At 40.6% G+C, this 22,661-nt stretch overlaps 2 protein-coding genes across 6 annotated transcripts in view; one reads left to right on the top strand and one right to left on the bottom strand.

Annotated features, from left to right (window-relative positions):
- Positions 1–22,661, top strand: part of CDH20 (cadherin 20) — a 208,220-nt gene that overhangs the window by 141,894 nt on the left and 43,665 nt on the right. For both annotated transcript variants that reach the window (XM_013993290.3, XM_084977335.1), the window contains 4 exons: positions 6,597–6,994; positions 15,672–15,966; positions 16,526–16,645; positions 20,134–20,301. In XM_013993290.3, the coding sequence (XP_013848744.2) occupies positions 6,749–6,994; positions 15,672–15,966; positions 16,526–16,645; positions 20,134–20,301 (829 nt within the window). In that variant the 5' untranslated portion in view covers positions 6,597–6,748. The remainder of the gene's footprint in view (positions 1–6,596; positions 6,995–15,671; positions 15,967–16,525; positions 16,646–20,133; positions 20,302–22,661) is intronic.
- The window catches only part of LOC102165284 (uncharacterized), a 780,066-nt gene that overhangs the window by 714,879 nt on the left and 42,526 nt on the right, over positions 1–22,661 (bottom strand). The window lies entirely within an intron of this gene.

The raw sequence follows: 22,661 nt of genomic DNA, 5'->3' as shown, positions 1-22,661 counted from the left end.
TCTATCCCACTAAACTGCAAACTCCTTGAAATAGGGAAGCACTTAACTCTTTTTCAAGCACAAGACTTTACCAAATACTGTTCTAGGTACTCCATATGTATTTTGGCCCTTAATTTTGACAGTCACCCTATGAAGGTCTATAATTATTTCCAGTTTCTAGACGGCCAACCAAGATTGAAAGAGTTTAAGTCATTTGTTCAAGATTGCAAAGAAAAGAAGCTATAGGGCTAAAACTGAAACTCAGTTTTGTTTGGCTTCACAAACCATTCTTTGATTAAACATATTTTCTCCTCAGGTATTTATCAAATTAACAAAATGCCTTAATTTTAGATAACAAGCTTACTTTTGCCCCCAAACTCTTCTTACTATGGATTAATCTTTATGGTTCAGGGAAGACTACAGAATTGTTCTACCTGCCTAAAGTTATAAGAGAAAACAACACTGAGTAGTGATTATATGAAAAATTAGTGAGCATGTTAGACAACTCTGAAAAATCGAAATTGATCATTCTTGTCTAACTGTAGTCAAATAAACCGCCCATGGACTAAACTGTAGTTTCATTAGCTTGATTAAAAGTGAAAACTGGAGGAAGATAAAGTAGGTCAAAAACTTCCTGACTCCTTTTGGATTAAAACATTTACTAGATACTAAGTATGTGTGAAAAGATCAGTAAGAATCTATTTGCCATTCTTAGAGGATATGGAAAAGACAGGATACACTCAACTGGAAAAATTGATTATAACGAGAATGGAAAACAAAAGGAATTGGGCACGAACTCTAGCAAAAGGATTTCTAAAATGGAAATTCCTTTATCTGTGACCCAAGCTAGGAAATTTATAGCTAGAGGGTCAACATTTATACAAGATACACAAAGCAGGTTTTTTTTATGGGAACAATCAGGTTTTTCAAAGCCAGCTCGTAATTACATAATCCAAGCTTTCTACCATTTTTGTTATATTCCTCACACCCACATGTAGAGACATACACACATACTCACACACACACACCCCTAACTTAAATAAAACCATATATTGTTCCTAAACTCTTCAGTTCAGCCACCTCATACCTCCCCCTCACTCATATCAACCCCACAGTTCCATTTCTGAACGTCTTAAAACAGCACTCCATCTCCTAAACTAATCTGGCTGTAGGAAGAAGGAGAGCAGAAAGAACATGGGAGAGAAAGGGAGGATTTCAGAGACTGATCACACCTTGAATGAACACTCTAAGAGCTGAACCTTTAGGCTCAGGGTTTCCACAGCTTTTGAGGAACTTAGAGAAGGAGGAATTCATAGAAAAACAAATAATCAAAATTAGAATAAGCAAGAGTGATGATCACTTTTCCTAAGAAATCTCTATGGAAATTAAGTATTCTGCTCCTCTAGTCAATTAAAAAAAAAAGGTAGTACCATAATTCTTCAATTTTAGACACACCAACAATTTATTAACAGACAGGAGAGGAAATATGACCACATTAAATGTACACAATGATTTTAAGATATATCCTGTTTCAGAAATGTTAACTTTGGCGTTAGCGATAGTGTCATGTGGAAGATAAGATGTGGAAAAGGGGAACGGAAGTGGGATCACAGTCCTAATCCAGGAAATTTAGTATCTGGACAACCTCTTCTGGCTCTATTGACAGTTGGTAACCTCCCTAGACAGGTAGCTTTGGAAGGCTGGTGAGTTGACGGCCACATAAAAGGACTGGAGCTTCTACTTGCTACTCATTAAACTATTGCCCAATTGAAAATTGAGATGGATCACCTGCAGTAAAGGAAAAAGACTTCAGGTCAGGGAACTATCTCATCTTTAGCATGCAAAACCATACTACACACCATTTCCAAAACAGAGCCCAATTGGTAGACTTTTATCAGTAGCACTCACATACACACGCAGATCTAGGAATGTTGAAAGTTTGTTTACAGAAGCTCTGGAACTATTCTCTTTATGGGATTCCACAATGGGAACCTTGTTGTTTACAAACTGTCCAAATTCATCATCATATGAATTTTTTCACTCCAATTTATACCCACAACCACCTGTTCTCTGTGGATTCTGTCCTCCAAACTGAAGGATTTTGACTCCTAAGTAAAATATAGTTGTTCATATTTCTCAAGACAGACCGTCAATTAGGAGGTGAGATAATGTTGTGACACTGAGCTGCATTCTGATTTAATGTTGAGCACCTCAAGATACACTATCTTATTTCACTATAACATCTAGGATCTTCACAAAGTTTCATCTTTCTTTTTAAGTGTATTTTTGAGGTTCTTTCTTATAGTAAAAGTGATGGCTTAAGAAGTTTATCTGTCTAAAACCACAGCATCACAGCCTATATTTACCCCTGTAAAGGCATGAGGCCACCTCGGAAAATTAAAACACCCCTCTATTCATGGGGGGAGTCACTAGCAGAGGCTCCTGTAGAGGTGTCATTTGAGCTTTCCTAAGTAGTGCTTCCATTAACCATGAAAAGCTCAGGAAAACTAGAATAATGAAGAAAGAAATCACAGGGAGAGCATAAAAGCCCAGTTCATTTCAAGGAGAAAGTAGTAACCATCCCTTCTCCCTACACTCTAAATATCAACAAATTTAAGTAACAAAGAAAACAATTCACTGAGAGCACACTTTTATGTACAACTTTAATTTCTTCCTACTGTGTTCATTACCAAGCTGTTTACTTTCTTCTGGCAGGATGGGGGGAAAAAAAAACTTTTAAAAGACTCATTTAACACAGAAGTCGATTTCCACTAATGTAGTCTTTGTGTGGCATATGTGGTCTTCCAAAGCCAATCTATATATACATACCTACATACATTAGTCTCTTCCTTTACAAGAACAACAGCAATTAGCCTACCTTCAATCACATCATCGCTATTCTTACCGTGTAGGGAAAAAGTGTGAATGTGAGAGCCATTTTACTTACAATAATTGCAAACTGGTTAGTATTTCTGATAGAACTGATTTTCCCCTCACTTGGATAAACAGCTCTAATTGTGAAAAGAATAATGTAACTATTGGATAACTCAGATTTTACCTTCTAAAAAGTTAGGCAGGGACTACTTTTCATGCATCCTGCCCTGAGAAAGCAGGAATAAAGTGCTTTCCAATCAACAGTGGCTACCAAGTTATTGAACAGAGAAGAGTTTACAGACACTGGGCTTTGAAATTTCAGCTGCGTAGAGGGGAACATTAGAGGGGCGTGTGGACCCCCAGAGCTTTCACAGGATCACCAAGAGCTCCACAGGTCCTAAACATCCAAAAGCCACTTCTGTACATGTCCCCTGAAAGGGAAGAAAGTGAGGGCTTTGCACTGGTGTATAGGAAGCCAAAGTGGGCAGGAGAGAGAGATGAAAGCTGAGGCAACTGAAAGGCCTACAAAATATTCATCACAAAGATTCCACAGAACGCCTTCTCTTTTCTTGAACACTTTAGATCACACTGATAGGTAAAGATAGGAGGTTTTAATTGGCAAGAATGCATGCTTCGTTTGTAAGAGACGGGAAAATATAAGGGACAATCTTAAAATTCCTTGAAATTTCCTCAAATCTCATTCTGTCCTGAAAATGTAGCTAGTGAAAGAAGGATAGGGGACATTTGCACTCCACCATCCCACACACATGCACCTGCTCACTCAGAATCCAAAAGCAAGATGCCAGAAATAGCTAGCGAAAATAATCAAAATCATCAAAAATTATGCTTAGACAAAATATCCACATATGAAATACAGACATTAAAGGAAATACATTAGAGTATATATTTTGAATTCTATCTTTAATAAATGTGACCCAAAAAAAGAATTTTCTCTATTCTATGGAGTTTTCAAAGAGACAGTCTTTCATTAAGTTTCCTCGTAGAAAAAAAAAAAAAATGTTTGGTTATTACATAATTAGGCTAGGCCAGAATTTACTACCCAATAGTACTCATCACAGATGCAGAGATTTGTAAAATAGTATATACGTACATTAATTAGGTCCTTTCAGAATTTTGCGCCAAAAAGTGTCCACCAGATATCTTTCAGGCTCAGCTTCATCATTTTAACAGATAGGACCCAGATAATCTCTCCTTACATAGTTGTTCAAATGCCAGTTGACACCTAGTCATTTACAGAATACTTTCACCTACATCATCCCAACAGATCCTCTTGGGTGTCCTGTGAGGTAGGTGGGAGAACTACCGCTCCCTCGGCACATAACAGATGAGGAACAAAAGTTCATGGAAGTGAACAAGTCAGAGGTAATGAAGATAGAGCCAGAAGCCAAACTATCTGACCTTTAGTCTCATGAACTTCTGGGAAATTTCAGACAGGCCTGTGTCTCACAACACAGACAACATTCCCAGTGTGGTTACTAATCCTAGTATGCATTCTGGTAATAGCTTTTTTTAAAAAAAATTTTGGTAATACTCTTAGGTCCATCATCTAGGTCCCTAAAAAACATAGCTTTTTCTCACCAATCTTTTCCATGAATTCATCTCTGGGGTTAAGTTTCCTTCTTCCAGAATGGCTCCCCTTAGACAAGACTCAGAGAAATGTGAGCCGAGTTTCTGCTGCTCAAGTCTGAAGAGAAAAGGAAACAGCTAATACTTGGTAACCCCCCTTAAAGCACACCATTGTTCTTTATTAACAAACACATCACCCTAAATAAGGCACATTTAGCTTGCTTTTACTTGACAATCAATCTGTCTTGAGAGCAGGAACAGGTACCCACCACAGCCTTCCATGCTGTTATAGAAATTCTATAGTCTCTCCCAGCTTTTCCCTCTTTTATCAGCTCTCAGTGAAGTGATTTCCTACACAGAAATGAAATGGCATATTGTATGAAATGATTATATATTTTTAATTCTTTTGTGTTTCAATAGTGAATATTTGAGAGGAAGCTAAAACGAGTTCTGATGATGATAGGTGGAAGGTGGTATTTGAGTTAGCATCAATGCATTCAGTTTAAATCACTTGTAGAAATGGAGCATGGGTCTGAAATCCCCAAATAAACACATTTGTTCTGAGAAGATGACAGTCATTCTCCACATTAACAGCAAAAATATTAAGCCCACAGAATATATTTTCACTGTTTTCACAGAATGGCGTGAATGCTATGCCACCTCATTAAACCCAGCCAAAGTAAAGGGAGAAAAGGTTGATGAGGTCATAGCTCAGGAGTGAGGTCACCAGCTAATCTGACCTCATGGCAACAGAAGAAGTTTTACTGATGAAAAGGGGTCCCCAGGGTAGAAGTCAACATCCCTTTGCCTAAATGAGTCTTTCAGCTCAAGAAAAAAAAAAAATTGTTGGCTAGACTTTCTTAACATGCTCACAGTAGCATGTGACTAACAGCACTTTAAAATCTATTGTGGGGAGTTCCCGTCGTGGCGCAGTGGTTAACGAATCCAACTATGAACCATGAGGTTGCGGGTTCAGTCCCTGCCCTTGCTCAGTGGGTTAACCATCCGGCGTTGCTGTGAGCTGTGGTATAGATCGCAGATGCAGCTTGGATCTGGCGTTGCTGTGGCTCTGGCGTAGGCTGGCAGCTACAGCTCCGATTAGACCCCTAGCCTGGGAACCTCCATATGCCACAGGAGCAGCCCAAGAAATAGCAAAAAGACAAAAATAAAAATGATAAAAAAAACAAATAAATAAAATAAAATCTATTGTGAATGATATAATGATTAACTGGCCTTTCAAATCCTAGAAAGGTTACATTAGCAGCCCCTATCAGTGCTTCAGAGCCAAAGTAGCCAGAGTGTAAAACTTGAATTCCACCATGAGCTCAGAGAATAATTAAAGTCCAAAGTGATCCATGGCTACCTATAAATGAAGACCAAGACTCCTAATATTATCAATAACATGGAGCAGGCAAAAGATAATTGTAGGTGGCAAAAAAAGACAAGAGTTCCTGTCATGGCTCAGCAGAAACAAATCTGACTAGCATCCATGAGGATGCAGGTTCAATCCCTGGTCTTGCTCAGTGGGTTATGGATCCAGCATTGCCGTGAGCTGCGGCATAGGTCACAGATGACTCAGATCTGGCGTTGCTGCGGCTGTGGCATAGGCCATTTGCTACAGCTCTGATTCACCCCCTACCTAGCTTGGGAACCTCCATATGTTGTGGGTGTGGCCCTAAAAAGACCAAAAAAAAAAAAAGAGTTAGATTTTGCTTTGGGTTTTCTAATAATCCAAGAAAAGCAGTTGGACTAATGAAAATATTAGTTATTAGCTGTAAATTTTGGAAATGAATGCTATTTTTAAGAGTCTAGCAGTCTGTCTGATCATAAATATTTCAAAGAGCACAGTATTAATTCAAGCCAATCAATAATAAGTATAACCCTCCAGCTACCAATGAGAAGAAATTTATTCACTAGTTTTATTTCTGCTGAAATCCATATTTAAAGGTTTGGGATTGATTATGCCAAGATAAGTTGTCTTCTTTTTATCAAAATATTATTTATTACTCAAACACCTCTAAAGCAGTAACATGTTATGACTCTTTAATTTGTTGAGTAGAAAAAATCGAATATTTACTGACATTTCTTGCAAATTTGCTATAAGCCCACAGGAAAGAATCTGACATCATCACACTGTGTTTTCCTTAACTTGACAGGAAGTCAACTTCAAGCAGATTGACTTGAATCAGGACCTCACTGGGGAAGCATAAGTGTTCCATAAACTGCATTTTTTTTTTTAATTTGGAAAACACTCAAGTTCAGAGGCTTTACCATCCTGAACTTCACTTTGTGAAAACCTGGCAATCCCATGTGGACTTCTGGTAGAATGAGCAATGCAAAGAGCTGGCTTGGACTTGGCATGTCCTTATACTTCTGGGGATTAATGGACCTTACGACCACTGTTCTCTCGGGCACACCAACACCACCAGGCGAATTAGAAGCGCTCCTGTCAGACAAGCTACAGGCACACTCACGGACAAAGAGGAGCTGGGTTTGGAACCAGTTTTTTGTTCTGGAAGAGTACACTGGAACTGACCCTTTGTATGTCGGCAAGGTAAGAACTGCCAAAGAGAAAGATAAATTATCAGAGTATTGAATATTGAAATTGAATAGGAATTGAATATGAAAGCTCATCTAGTCTGAGGCCTGAGGACAATTTTAACTAGAGGTATGTTACTTGACAGTTGAAATCTAATTTTTGCTTTGTCAGAAACTGGTCAGAAAGGAAAGATTTGTCTCCTTGGTCTTGCCTCTGTTCTGAGTGGGAAAAACTAGGAATTGGATATTTTGGAGGAAAAGCCTTGGACCCTGCAAGAACTGTTCAAGTCCCCACAGAGGTGGCAGCAGCCCCAGGAATAATAGGATGGGGAAAAAAGAAACTGGGAAATGCAATGAGAGGAGTAGAGGGTTTTCTGCCTTTTTTTTCAAAGCATTTCCACAGGTATTGCCTGAGGCCTAAATTTAATGGGAAAAAAAGAATAAAACATTTTTCATTTCAGAAGATCCTAGCATGTGCTTTAGGATAGTTGGAGACGATCAATGAATATATTTATAAACTTTATATTCGAATTCCCTTGATTTATCTATAACCATTTCATATTTAATCTGGGCTTTCTCCTGTGTTTGCTTTATTTGGATGTTAATCAGAGACCATTTTGTGAAAGAAACCAAGTGAGAGAAAATGGGAAACAAGGAACTAATTAGAAAATAAATAATTCATTCAAATAACTTAAACACTTGTTTAAAAGCGCAGAGGCTAAGAGTGTGGGTTTCAGAGTCAAATATGTATGGACTCGAAACCCAGCTCTGCTAATTTGGACAGGTAACTAAGCCCCGTTAGACTCTCCTTCCTTCCCGGGAGTTCCCTTTGCGGCTCAGGGGGTTATGAACCTGACTAGTATCCATGAGGATCCAGGTTCAATCCCTGGCCTCACTCAGTGAGTTAAGGATCCGGCATTGCCGTGAGCTATGGCATAGGTCACAGAGGCGGCTTGGACCCCAAGCTGCTATCGCTATGGCTGTAGCATAGGCCGGCAGCTACAGCTCCAATTTGCCCCCTAGCCTGGGAACCTCCATATGCCACAGGTGCAGCCTCATAAAGCAAAAAAAAAAAAAAAAGAGAGAGAGAGAGAGAACCACAACTTTTCAAGAGCTGTCTATATTAGCTCTTTCCTCAACTCCCACCCACTTCTCAACCCAGTTATCTGACTTCTGTCCCTACTCTGCTCTAAAGTTGTATTTTCAATATTCCTAAGGACCTCTTCACTACCAAAATCATTTTATGGAACCATATAATAGCAGCCTTAATCACTGCTATGCAGTCCCTCCTTCTTGACTCACATTCTTCTCTCAGCTTCATGACCTTCACAACCCATTTTCCCTCTTTCCTTCTCAGCCTCTTTGCTGGCCCTCTCCCTCCACCTGACCACAACTGTTGATGGTCTTGGAAGTTTTGCCTGGGTCTCACCTGCATCCACACCCATTCCCTAGATGGAATGATCATCATTATGGTTTTAAAGCCTACCCCTAAACCAATGAATTCAAAACCTTCATCTCTGGCTCAGACCATTCATCTGAGCTTTGAATTTAAAAACTCTATTGCTCCACACTTAGGACTCAAAGGCGTCCCACATGTAGCACATCCAGTAAAGGAGTCTTATTTCCCCTCCCAAACCAAGTCTGCAATCAGTCATCCCAATGTCAGCCTTGCCACCTCCAAGTTCCTAAAACCAGAGGAGTGATGATGATTCTTCCCTTTCTCTTGACCCTTTACATTCTGTCCACCTGCAAATTCTGTTACTCCTGTGCCAAAATAAATCTTGAATCCTTCATTTATCTCATCTCCACTTCTGCAGTTATTTCTCACCTCTGCCAATATCTAGACTTCCAACCAGTCTCTTCACTTCTTCCCACTCTTCCCTCCAATCCATTCTCTACACACGATCTTTTTAAATGTGAGTCAGACCATGTCCCTCTGCTAACATCCTTCGATGTCTTTCCATTGTCTTTTGAATCATCCAAATTCCTCCCACCACTTATAAGGCCTTTTCTCTCTGACCCAGCCTTCCTTTGGCCTCCTACTACATCGCAGGCTACCCTTTCCTACCCTTGCTCTCATGTTCCAGAGTCGCAGCCTTCTGCCAGTTCCTACAACTGGCCAAGCTTTGCCTTATTTTCTCCCCCATCATGACACACTCTTCCTCTGGTTTCTCTCATGATTGACTTCTCTTCATCCTGTAGTGCTCATTTTGAATCTAGGTCTTCCCTGACCATTCTCTAAGGCTCACCCCTCTGTTAGACTCTCTCGCTACCATTATTTTTGTCACAACTCTAATCACAGTCCCCAATATCTAATTTATTTATTTATTTATATGTGTATTGTCTGAAGCCCTAGACTAGACTATAAGCTCAGTGAGAACAAGGACATTGCTCATATTTTATCCACAAGGCTTAACAAGGCACCTGTCACATAGACAGTGCTCAAAAAAATACTCATGAAACAAATCCTCAAGGTGTAGTAAGAATTAAAATAACACATGTAAAATGCTTTAGCACACTACCTGGTCCATAGCAAAATCCTAAGAATTGTTACCCTATAGTAGTAGTAGTAGCAGCAGCAGCAGCAAAAGTATAGGGAGTTCATCATGAGAATTAAGGTGCTCAGTAATGCATATCTAATGCATCCGCAAATTTCTGGACCTTAAAACCTGTGAATTTTCTTTGACTTCTCTCTTTCCTTCTGTTCTTCCTTCATGCACAACCAGTCACCATATCCTGTCAATAGCTCCTTGTCAATTTCTCTCAGATTGACCTCATCCTCTCCAGGCTCCAAGATTACGGTGGTCCTTCTGTTCTTCATGATTAGATTAACTAAGCGGGTGATGTGGGGAGAATCTTCCTATCATCCCCCTAGGATTCAGGACATTTATCTCCTTGAAGCACCCTTTCCATCATGTCACTCCTTTGATTAAGAAGGCATTATAGCTCTCCAATGCTTATCAGAGCTCTTAGTATACAGTTCAAGGACTTCCGGAAAATGAGTCCTTTTCCCTTATCTAACCCGCCCCTAGGATTTCTCAAATCTTGTCCTGATCTCAGTCAAGCTGGGTGTCCCTAATGGCCCTGATAAAACAGACTATGTTAGTCCTTACCCCAGAGGAGTTACCATGCTACTGTCATGCCTAGGACATGCTGTCACCTCCTCTCTGTTCAATCACATTCCAATTTCTCAGGGCCCCAGCTTAAAAGCCATTTCCACCATGAACACAGCTTCTATTTATTCAGAATTCCAAAGATTTCTAGCAACTTAATATTTGTAAAACATTTCTTCCAACTAGACGCACAACATAGACACTGCTAAAATAAGTTTAAGGAAATACTTATATACTCAGTAATTTCTTCATACTATTTAGACCCCTCTTCCCTTTCCCAAGGGTAGAAACGGAGATCCCATCCCTGGCCTTCCCTACATTTCCCTCACACTGAGTATCCAGCACAGAACTGGACATACAGCAATACAGAAAGATAAGGGCATCTAACATTTTTCTGGGCTACCATAGTACTATGTATCAGTCACATTCTCATAAAACAGATCATTTAATCATCGTAACAATGCTATGAGGTATAATTCACCACTTTTAGATAATTATCATGGGGAACAAGGCTCAGGGAGGTTATGTTCACTGCCCAAAGTCACACAGAAGGTAAGAGGAAATCTGACACCAAAGCCATGAGCTTTCCTTTACATTGCCCTGCAAATGGCCATGGTTTTAGACTCAGGCCTGAGAGATACACAGAAGAGTCAACGGTGTTAGTGTGAGACCAGGACTGTAACCAAGCCTGTTTGCTGAAGGTGGGAACATTTAGCTGTGTGGCTCCCTCTAGTACTCATGATGTGCTCACCCTTTCCTAATCAGCCCACTGAGAACATAGGACACCTTGTGTACCTCCACAGTCATCCTGTCTAACCAACACTCCAGTAAATAGTTAAATTTTTACCCTGAGTGAAGAATGTCACCTCCATATGAAGAAGATAATTGTGTATTCACTTACCCAGGCACTTTTCCCCTTTACTTTGTCTTGAAAGAGAATCCATCCACCTTTCATTCCCACTCTCCCAGGGGCATTCAGCTTGTCATCCTGAGCTCTGGAAGATGTCTGTTTAGAGAACCGTCCTGAGTGTTTGCTTATTTCAGAAAGGAGTATGGCAACAATTATCAGCTGTAATTGGTATGGCTTTATAAAATCTACACTGGGCTTTCCAGGGACAGGCAGTGTCAAGTTAAAGCTGGATTATATTGACATATGCAATGAGGGGGATGCAGAAAGCTTGTGCTTGTGCACAAATCTGTGGTCCCAAGTCATGCTGAGGTTAACAACTACACGGAAGCCGTCTAACCACAAATTCTAAGCACTTGCTGCATTCCTGGAACTATACAAAGCACTATGAAAGATGGCAAAAAGAGTGAAAGTCACCCTTCATGATCTTCATGGACTTCCCATCTTTCATAACTCCCATGGCTGAAGATCTTGACTAAAGAAGTGTTAGGATAAATAGGATATCCACCTGTCTTACCCTGTCTAGGATAACAAAACAGTTTTTCCAAAATGTACATAACTATGTGCTGCCAACTGCATTCCAGAAGCCCCTTACCTGCCTTCAGCTCAGTCTTAGCTGAACTAAATGTGGATAAATATAAGACATATTTTTACTGTAGTGCCAATTTGCTGAGTGACTTAGAGAAACGCTCTTAATATCTCTTCTTTGCAATTTTCACAACCAAATGTGTATTCCATGGCTCGTAAACCCTAATATGAAAGGCTCATTGCTATGCTGGTTGTTAAGCTGGTGTCTCTCAGCTCTAGATCTACCTTTCCAACTACCCTTGGTGATGTGGGGGCTGGGACTCTGCAAACCACAATTTCCCCTTTTCCGACCAGCTCCCATTGGGTTCTGACAGTAGCAGAATGTACTAGAGGGAGAACCAGAGGCAGGAGAGGCCAAAAGGACTTGTTACTTTTACCCAAGGCAGCTGATTCCAGTTTCTGGATTCCTTCCACATTCCCAGCACCAGCCTCATCACATTCCCTGAGGAAGACCAGCACCACTGGATGGCACCCCCTTCTCAGAAGTCTTCCTGTTCATAAGGATTGCTTCTCTCAGTTGTGTGGGAGATGGGTGCTGGGGAGCACCGCCTCTAAGCTCCTGAAGCCCCAGCCCAAGGGGGCAGCACTTCCTTCTCAGAGGTCTTCAGCCCAACTGCCTCCAAACATCTAGAGTCCAACTTCTGCCCTCCCTCCCCCAGCTGGAGAGGCACTAGCTGTTCCCTAGAGTTACTATCTCTCCAGTGATACTCCAATGTGCCCTTCTTGCCTTTTCAACCTTCATATTGAATTCTCTCCGCTGAAATAACTGGTGTAGGTGTTGTGCCCTGACTAGATCCTAATATGATATAATTACAGTTGACCCTTGAACAATGTGGGAGTTAGGGTGCTGGCCTTCCATAGAGTAGAAAATCCATGTATAACTTTAGAGTCAGCCCTCTGTCTATATCCATGTTTCCTCCACACTCACAGTTCCTTCGTAACCTTGGTTCTGCATCCACAGATTGTGCATCTTGGTTCTGCATCCACAGATTCACAAGTTGCAGTATTTACTACTGAAAAAAAATTCATATATAAGTGCACCTGGTAATTCAAATCCATGGAGTTTAAAGGTCAACTATATATTCCTCAGAAATCCATTCTGTGTAAGCAGATTGTGGCCCTTTTCATCGCTGGTATTCTTCCTGTTCATAAGAAGCCCTCCTAACTTCTCTGTGAATTCCTCTCACTCCCTCTCCCCCTTCTCTCCTCTTTTTCTTACACGCATGCACACAAACACACACAGAGAAGCCACCTGAAAGATGCTCCCTACCTCTTTTAAGACAAAGTTAACAGGATTTCACTAGAAGCTTTAACTCTAATACTCTTCCCTACACTATTCAGTAAGATTTTATTGCGCATCTGCTACACATGAGGACCCACACCAAGATGAAAGCCACATGGTTCCTGACTTCAAGGAACTCACTCTAGAGAGTGCCTCAATTTCTTCTCCCAAGACAGACAAAAATAAAGATAGCAGATCTGAGGTTTAGCCCAGACTCCATTAGGAACCAGAATCACCTCTACAGCAGCAAAGATTTCTAACCTTCTGTTACTCATCAAGCACTCTCTATAGCCAGAGCACTTAACTAGGCCTATGATGATCACAAGTATGCTTAACTTTCTTAAGGTTCGTAGGACAAAACTCTTTAGATGACATATAGAACACCTCAAAACAAGTCTGGGTATTTTCTTTAATGTCAGATTCTATTCTTTCTTGCTCCCCTGGATAACCTGCCATGTCCTAAATTATCATATTTCATCCTACGTGAAAGTCTTATGCCACATGCCTAAAAATTACATAGATTTCATATGTATACATATATTTATGTACTTATGTAAACACACAAATACACACTTTTTTAACTTAAAAAGCCTTAGATCCTGGGGAGTTCCCTTTGTGGCACAGCAGAAACGAATCCCACTAGGAACCATGAGGTTAAGGGTTCAATCCCTGGCCTCGCTCAGTGGGTTAAGGATCCAGCATTGCCGTGAGCTGTGGTGTGTGTAGGTTGCAGATGCAGCTCAGATCCCACATTGCTGTGGCTGTGGTATAGGCCGGCAGCGGCAGCTCCAGTTGGACCCCTAGCCTGGGAACCTCCATATGCCATGGGTGCAGCCCTAAAAAGACAAAAAAAAAAAAGAAAAAAAAAAGGCCTTAGATAGTTGTCCTTCTCCTCCCAGTTCCATTCCTCTGCCTGGGAACACAGTTCCTGATGGAATGGAGTTTTATTTCTTTATGGCTGGGTCCAGTAACATGAGTTTCTATTCTACACAATAAGAGCTAGGCACCTCTGCTTTTTTAACTGCATCAATAGAAGATTTGGATTGTAAAAAAAAAAATAATACCATATACAGAATGAGGAAATGTGAGAACTTTTTATTCTAAATGGAATTCTTTAAGAAGCAGAAAAAAATCCACAGCTATTTTTTTGGTCAATTTTGTTCTCTTATTTCCCTCCTCTAGATAAGACACAGCTGAATTCCTCTAGGCAGCAAAATCACTGCCTGTGTGATCTGGCCATGAGTCAATCTGAGATCAGCTCAAAGCAGCCATGACCTCCAAACCCATCCTCGTCTGAGGATGTTGTTCAGGTGTCTTCTTGGTGTCCATGCCATTTAATCCTCAGACTGACACTGTCCCCTTCAATGCTTCAGGCAGCCTTCCCCAGCTTTTACCACTGGGCTATGCATAACAAAAAGGCCAACAGGCTATTTTTGCTGTATCTGCTACACTCTTGAGGGTTTGAAGGGAGTAAAGAAAAGCCAGGCATGTTAATACCATTTTTTTTATGCATGTATATCATCATCATAATTGGCCCCATTTAGAGTGTTCCTATTATGGGAAATACACTGTGCAAGGTGCTTTACATACATTAATTTATAATGATCTAAACAACCCTTCAAAGTAAGAATTAATATTGTTTTCCACATTTATAATATGAGGAACTTGAGAGTTATAAACGTTAAATAATTTGTCAAGGGCATTCAGTTTATAACTGATATACTGTTCAGGTCAAATGCATTTGCCTCTCTGGCCTAAGCCTAACACTGGTTGTCTGTTTTGTAAACTAAATCTCATGGATTTCATCACTGGACTAGGCAAAGTGCTAACAACCCCAGCAACAAACAACAGAGTTAGTGGTAGCTAACTAAGTACAAATAATTTTTTGTTGTCCCCTTAGAGAAGGACTGTTATAAGGTAGAACAAAATTCCAAGGTTCTTGCCACCTATATACATTGTCTATAATTAGAGATGCTGGAGTTTATTTCTAGGCCTAATATGAAGATAGTGCCTCTGTACTTGTTTAGAGAATCCTTACAAAGTAATTTGGGAGGAAATATAGTTGGATGGGCAGATAATAGCATGTCTCTTCACACAACCTTCCACATGTACATTTGAGTGATTCAATTATGAGGCCAGGAACTGGTCCCATCAAAAGAAGAGATACAGTGATGCAAAGAATAATAACCAGCAGTAAATTTCCATTCTGATACCTGAAACATAAGCAAGCATAGTCCTACTGATGAAACTACAGAATTCAGAGAATTTGAAGAGCCCCCTCCGACAGAAGTCATTTAGTATTTCCGGTACAGTGGCTGCATCCTCTTTATTAGCTATTTCATTAGCTTCTCAGCCAAGGTAAATTATCAGAAAGTTTCTGAAATTCCAAAACTTAATTTATGTCAATATTTTTTAAATTTTAAAATGTTTAGGCTTGTCCTTTTTGGAAAAAAACATTAAATGGAAAGGCTGGGCACCTCCTTATTGTCATGTTGGTGCATATACTTCCCAGAACTCCTGTTTTCTATACTTCTCAGGGAGAGGAATTTGAAAAATAGTACTAAGTTCAGGATACTGAATGTGATGTGGAAAAACTTCACTTATTCATCAACCTACATTTGCTCTTCGATATAATCATATTCAATGCTTATTAGTTCTTTGTTGTCAGATACTTTAAACATTTGAGTGGAAAAAAAAACTTCCTGTTTGAAAGGAAATCATAAATTCAGACCAACTGTAAACCAACTTATTTCTGACACCTGTTCATATCCATAAATGAAGTTTTGATGCTTTTCCTCTCTAGCTTCATTCAGACATGGACCGGGGGGATGGATCCATCAAATACATCCTCTCTGGAGAAGGTGCAGGCGTCGTGTTTACCATCGATGACACCACTGGAGACATCCACGCCATTCAGAGGCTCGACCGAGAGGAAAGGGCCCAGTACACCTTAAGGGCTCAAGCCCTGGACAGGCGGACAGGCAGGCCAATGGAGCCGGAGTCAGAATTTATCATTAAAATCCAAGACATCAATGACAATGAGCCCAAGTTCCTGGATGGACCTTATGTTGCCACGGTGCCAGAAATGTCACCAGTGGGTAAGAGGGAGAGTCACTAATTCTTACAAACAAAATTTTCTCTACAGAAGGTTCTCCTGTCTAAATGAGGAGAAGGAAAGAATGTGCAAACAGTTCACAGACTATAAAACTATACCAAAAATGACAACCATGTCCTTAGGCAGGAAGCTACTTAGACACTGAAGTCAGCCCTAGTACAAAGTCACAGTAATAATAAGCCTATTACTGTTACTCAGTTCTGGTTCTTAAAAAGCAAAACAATATATAGATGACAGTAGGTACATAGGTAGATAGATAGATAATACTTGATTCATAACAGAGATTCAGTTTGGTATTATTAAAAGAAGAATGAAAGGCCCAAAGGCTGTGTTGCCCTTACTGGTTATTAAGAATTTAAAACACAAATAACTCTCATCCCTACTCATAAGGTACTAAGCAGTTATAGAAGCTGGACCTAGAAAGAGGCCTTCCCAAGAAAGCAGACACAGTATTTGCAAATGTTTTTAAACTGCCCATTCAGGACTGTATTCAGTCTTTAGCAGTTCAATTTGAACAGGTTTCCTCTATCTCTCTCCTTCAGGGACCTCTGTTATCCAGGTGACAGCCACAGATGCCGATGACCCAACCTATGGCAACAGTGCCCGGGTAGTATATAGCATCCTCCAGGGTCAGCCATACTTTTCTGTGGACTCCAAAACAGGTATGTCGTGTAACAGTCAAGTCAGAGGTTTTGTTTTATTCTCTAATAATTTGTAACTGCTATTTATGACAGTTATAATTCTCCTTTTCATGAACTCTGCAAGGAGTGTATTAACTAGAGCATTGTTTGTTATAAACTTTGAGATTAAGAGAGAGAACTAGCACTGCCCTGGTGGGTAAGAGCAGCACGATGCATAGACAGTGTATAGGATCTGACTGGAGAGACCCAAAGAACTGCTTACACAGGAGTACCTCCTCACTAGCCTTCAAATAATCCTTTGGTTCTATTTACTCCAAGGGAATAAGGTCTTTTACAATCCAAGAAGATCTAAGAGGATTGGCACATTAACTTGGACTCCCTATGGAACTAAAATCATTGATTTTGAAACAGGGAGAACCTTAGGGAAATCATCCAGTCCATTATCATTCACTTAATGGATCAGGAAATTGGGAAGACCTAACAAGGTGCTTCTGGTTGTAGAAATGTCCCCTGACATGTGGTCTGATATTCTTCCCACTGAGCCACCCTGTACTAAGGAGAGGGCAAGGCCAGAATGAACAGATAAATTTGATGAGGGAGGAGAGACCGCAGTGCATGGGATGTTGCCCCCCAAAACGGAGGTGCTAAGTGAAATACTCTAACAGGGAAGACAGCAGAGAGAACTGGGTGGGGAAGAAGCAATGTGCTACAAAAGGACAAATCAATAATCAACAAATCAAGGAGGCATGGGGTTGTTTTGCTTTTTTTTTTTTTTTTTTCAGTTTTACCCAAGAATTTTAAATACAGAATTTATATTTTATCTATGAAGGATTCCATTTAATACTTTTAAGTTGGCAGAGCAATTATATCATTATTATCTTGCCTTTGTGCCAGACTTTCTCCCTTTTAAAACGCATTCATAAATATTTTTTGAGGACTTCCAGTCGTGGCTCAGTGGTTAACGAATCCAACCAGGAACCATGAGGTTTCAGGTTCGATCCCTGGCCTCGCTCAGTGGGTTAAGGATCCAGCATTGCCCTGAGCTGTGGTGCAGGTTGAAGACGCGGCTCAGATCCCGTGTTGCTGTGGCTCTGGTGTAGGCCAGCAGCTACAGCTCTGATTAGACCCCTAGCCTGGGAACCTCCATATGCCACGGGAGCAGCCCTAGAAAAGGCAAAAAGACAAAAATAAATAAATAAATAAATATTTTTTGAAAGGGAGAATTTTGATTAGATCAAATTGTATTATTTTATTGACTATGCCCATGGTGTGCATAGTTCCTGGGCCAGGGATCGAACCCACACCATAGCAGTGACCTGAGCTGCAGCAGTGACAACTCCAGATCCTTAACCTGCAGAGCCACAAGGCAATTTCAAATACATTCATAAACATTACAATATTTGAGCCTCCCAATAATTTTGTGAACTCATGAAATATATGGAAATGTTATTCCCATTTTATACACAGGAAAATTGAGCACCTGAGAATAATTAACAGAAAACTTGAGTAAAGAAACTTACAGTCACAGAGGTAAAGTCAATTCCAAACACTCAAAGTCACCTCTTTATATGAAATAGAAAACACACATTTCTATTAACAACCTGATAGAATTTTTTTTCCAGAAGTCCTCAGGGGAACCAGGCATTCAGAAAATTATATCATAAACGTAAAAAGTGAGGGAGTATAAATTAGTAGGAGGAAAGAAAAAGGACTGCAGTTAGGGACTTCTATAAAACAGTAACTTAAACCATTCTACAAATGGAGGGAGGGAGACTGAGGGAATGCCCACAGGGAGGGAAAATACAGATAGGAAGAGAGTAATGTGTCCTTTACATCCTAAGAGGAATCTTACATTATTTTGACAGCTCCCAGGGGGCATCTACAGTGTTAAGGTCAAAAATACATGAAAAGATAGTTCTGCCATGCCCACAGGGCATTTTAAAAAAGAAAATGCTGCATTTTCACTTTAGAACATTGTTACTATAATGAAATATATAATTATAGGAGTAAAATGGGGACAGGTTTGTGGTTCCCAATTCCTTCCCTTGGCGTGAAAAAGGCCTGTTTAGCCAAGGATCAAGTTGTAAACTTGTAGTAAATAAGCCCTTAATCTTTGCCTAGAGAGTACAGAAGTCAACTTTTCTAAGTAGAGAGGTTAAAAGGGAGATAAAACATTATCACACATCCTTGGCAGGATCAAAACACCACATTTCACAAGATTTTTATTTAGAACCCTTTTTTTTTTTTTTTTTTTTTTTTGTCTTTCTGCCATCTCCCGGGCCGCTCCAGCAGCATATGGAGGTTCCCAGGCTAAGGGACGAATCGGAGCTGTAGCCACCAGCCTACGCCAGAGCCACAGCAACGCAGGATCCGAGCCGAGTCTGTGACCTACACCACAGCTCACGGCAACTTCGGATCCTTAACCCCCTGAGCAAGGGCAGGGATCGAACCCGCAACCTCATGGTTCCTAGTTGGATTCGTTAACCACTGCGCTACGACGGGAACTCCTAGAGCCCTCTTCTTAAATGAATATCTTCACACTGCAATGCGGCTACTTACTGTTTGGGGGAAGTTCATCCCGTATGTGTGTTAAAAATAAACAACGCACAGAGCCTTTTTTGTGTCTTAGCTCACGGAATGCAGCAAAGCACAGAGGTAAGCAGAACCTAATGAAACAGGATGAAAAGGAGTTCCTGTCGCGGCTCAGTGGTTAACAAATCTGACTAGGAACCATGAGGTTATGGGTTCAATCCCTGCCCTTGCTCAGTGGGTTAAGGATCCGAAGTTGCCGTGAGCTGCGGTATAAGTCACAGAGGTGGCTCAGATCCCTCGTTGCTGTGGCTGTGGCGTAGGCTGGCACCTACAGCTCTGATTAGACCCCTAGGCTGGGAACCTCCGTATGCCACAGGAGCGGCCCTAGAAAAGGCAAAAAGACAAAAAAAAAAAAAAAAAAAAAAAAAAAAAAAAAAAAAAAGAAAAGAAACAGGATGAATATATAACAAAAGGAAGATCAAATCAGAATTCCAACCCTGCTTACAGGTACTGGGGAGGCAGGAGAAAGCAGACTGGGAGTGAGCTGCCTAAAGAAGAGTCATTCACACTACAAGGGCTCTAGGGGCTGAAGAAAGAAAAAACTAAAGGATAATTATCTACAATCACAGATTTGCAGACATATGAGGCTCTGCTTTCTGGACCTGAAGCCCCAGTTTTCTTTGGTGAGACAGAGCAGCCTGAAATCCCCTTGGACTGCCAGTCCCCAGGTCTGTTAGAGAACCACTGCTGCCACCTCCTGTTCTTGCTCAGTAATGTCACCAGCTCTTCTTGCTGGAATAGTATTTATTCACCTTTTGTTTAAGCTCAGAACTTTCGTCAAGCTCAAACATAAGAAAGCAGGTGACTTGCATCTCAACTCTACACCTTGACAATGCACAAGGGAGAAGCCTAGGACCCAATCTTTAAAACTAGACTTGTGGTTTTGTTTTTTAAAACAAGTCATTTCTATCCTGCAGGTGTAATTAGGACAGCACTCATGAATATGGACCGAGAAGCCAAAGAATACTATGAAGTCATCATCCAAGCCAAGGACATGGGAGGGCAGCTTGGAGGATTAGCTGGGACCACAACAGTCAACATCACCCTCTCGGATGTCAATGATAACCCACCCCGTTTTCCCCAGAGTGAGTACCTAACCAGTGAGAGTACAGATCTCAGGCCAGAAGGATGCACTTACAACAGAGGTGAAAGAAAAAGGCCACTCTGAGATCCTCTTTGAGTTCAATTATTCATGGATTCCTTTCCAACATTTATCATTCAATTCTCACATAACCATTTCCCTTCTAGGTCCCAACTTCCCATAGCACTAAACCAGTGTTTCTCACTTTTTCATTATTGTCTCCCTATGGAGCCCTTTTAGACTCTATGGCATATGGAAGTTCCTGGGGCAGGGACCCACGCCACAGCTGCTGCAATGTTGGATCTTTAACCCACTGCAGCATAGCAGGAACTCAAAGACTCTTTTTTTCTTGACTTCCATACCCTGACTTCCCCTTTATAAAATTAAATTATTAAGGACTAAGATTTTGTTGGGTAGGGTTGAACTTTGGGGAGCCACGAACCTTTGTAATAACTAAGATTTTTTTCACCTCTCCCCCAACAAGAATCAATTTTTGCCCCCTAGGAGGCAATATTGCCCCTGTTGAGAATGCATGCAGGGAAACCAAACCAAAGCTGGAGGTGAACAAAGTGACCGATCTGACCACCTTAACCAGTGAATTCACAAGCAGGTACTGAGCACCTGTTTTATAAGGGACCTGGGCATGAGGGGCATAAGATGCTTGAAACCCAGTCCCTGCCTCTGTGAAGCTTAAAGTGCGGTGGGGGAATATACACTCAATACTCATTAAAAGTTAACCAGGAAGCAGCATCTGCCTTGCCACTAGGTTAGTGCAGAATAAAGCCTTCACATAAATCAAGATGGGTAAAGGTTCCATAAAAGGATGAAAGTTTAACAGAGGATTGAAGACTATAAAGGACTCAAATGGGAAGAAAGAAAAACATTCCAGAAAGGGAAAGCCATTCATTCCTTCAAAAAATATTTGTTTGGGGCAGCATTCTACGTACAAAGAACTAGAAATAAAGCTGCAAATGTGGGAGTTCCCATTGTGGCGCAGTGGAAACGAATATGACCAGTATCCATGAGGATGTGAGCTCCATCCCTGCCCTTGCTCACTGGGGTCAGGGATCTGACATTGCCGTGAGCTGTAGTGAGGGTCACAGACACATCTCGGATCTGGCATTGCTGTGTCTGTGGTGTAGGCCAATGGTTGTAGCTCCAATTTGACCCCTAGCCTGGGAATTTTCATATGCTGAGGTGCAACTCTAAAAAGCAAAAAATAAATAAACACACAAAACAGCAAAAAAAAAATTTTTTTAAGCTGCAAATGTAATTTTATGTACAGAGATCCCTAAGATGAAGGCCTCCTCTTTAGTGTTTCAAACGTGTTATATTTCTAATGGAAGTCACTGCAATGTTTTTGAACAGTAAGAGACATAAAGAAAGACTAATTTTCTGTGGAAAGGTTCATTTGTGCTGTATATTAGATACTATCATATGGTATTTGTCTTTCTCTTTCTGACTTACTTCACTCAGTATGAGAGTCTCTAGTTCCATCCATGTGGCTGCAAATTACATTATTTTGTTCTTTTTTTGGCTGAGTAGTATTCCATTGTGTATATATACCACATCTTCCTAATCCAATCATCTGTCGATAGACATCTGGGTTGTTTCCATGTCTTGGCTATTGTGAATAGAGCTGCAATGACCATGCAGGTGCATGTGTCTTTTTTAAGGAAAGTTTTGTCTGGATATATGCCCAAGATGGTATTGCCAGATCATATGGTAGTTCTATGTATAGATTTCGAAGGTATATCCACACTGTTCTCCATAGTGGTTGTACCAGCTAGACTTGTGGTTGCCCGGGGGGACGGGGAGGGAGTGGGAGGGATTGGGGGCTTGGGATTAACAGATGCAAACTATTGCTTTTGGAATGGATTAACAATGAGATCCTGCTGTGTAGCACTGAGAACTAAGTCTAGACACTTACAATGGAGCACGACAATGGGAGAAAAAATTACGTATACATGTATGTGTAACTGGGTTCCCATGCTGTACAGTGGAAATAAAAGTGTGTTGGGGAAAATAACAATAAAAAATAAATTGAAAGAAAGAAAGACTAATTTGACAGTCATTTTCAGCGCTGGTTGGCAGAGGCAGAGACTAGAAGCAAGAGAGTTCATTAGGAGGTTCTTAGAGTAGTCTGGATTGAACTGATACAGATGGAAGGAAATGGCAGAAGGAGTGGAGTAGGACAAATAAGAAAACATGGACTGCTCCCTCTTGATTTTTTTTTAATTGATGTATAATTGATTTACAGTGTTTCAGATGTACAGCAAGATGATTCAGTTATTTTTCTTTTTCATATTCCTTTCCATTATAGGTTATAAGATATTGAATATAGTTCCCTGTGCTATACAGTAG

The sequence above is a fragment of the Sus scrofa genome, chromosome 1 (assembly GCF_054392235.1).
Source record: "Sus scrofa isolate SSC_HxYL_T2T_F1_AM1 chromosome 1, Sscrofa_HxYL_maternal_Yorkshire_Landrace_v2.0, whole genome shotgun sequence".
Lineage (NCBI taxonomy): Eukaryota > Metazoa > Chordata > Mammalia > Artiodactyla > Suidae > Sus > Sus scrofa.
The sequence above is the reverse complement of the archived record's forward strand: the minus strand, read 5'-3'. Positions and strand labels throughout refer to the sequence as shown.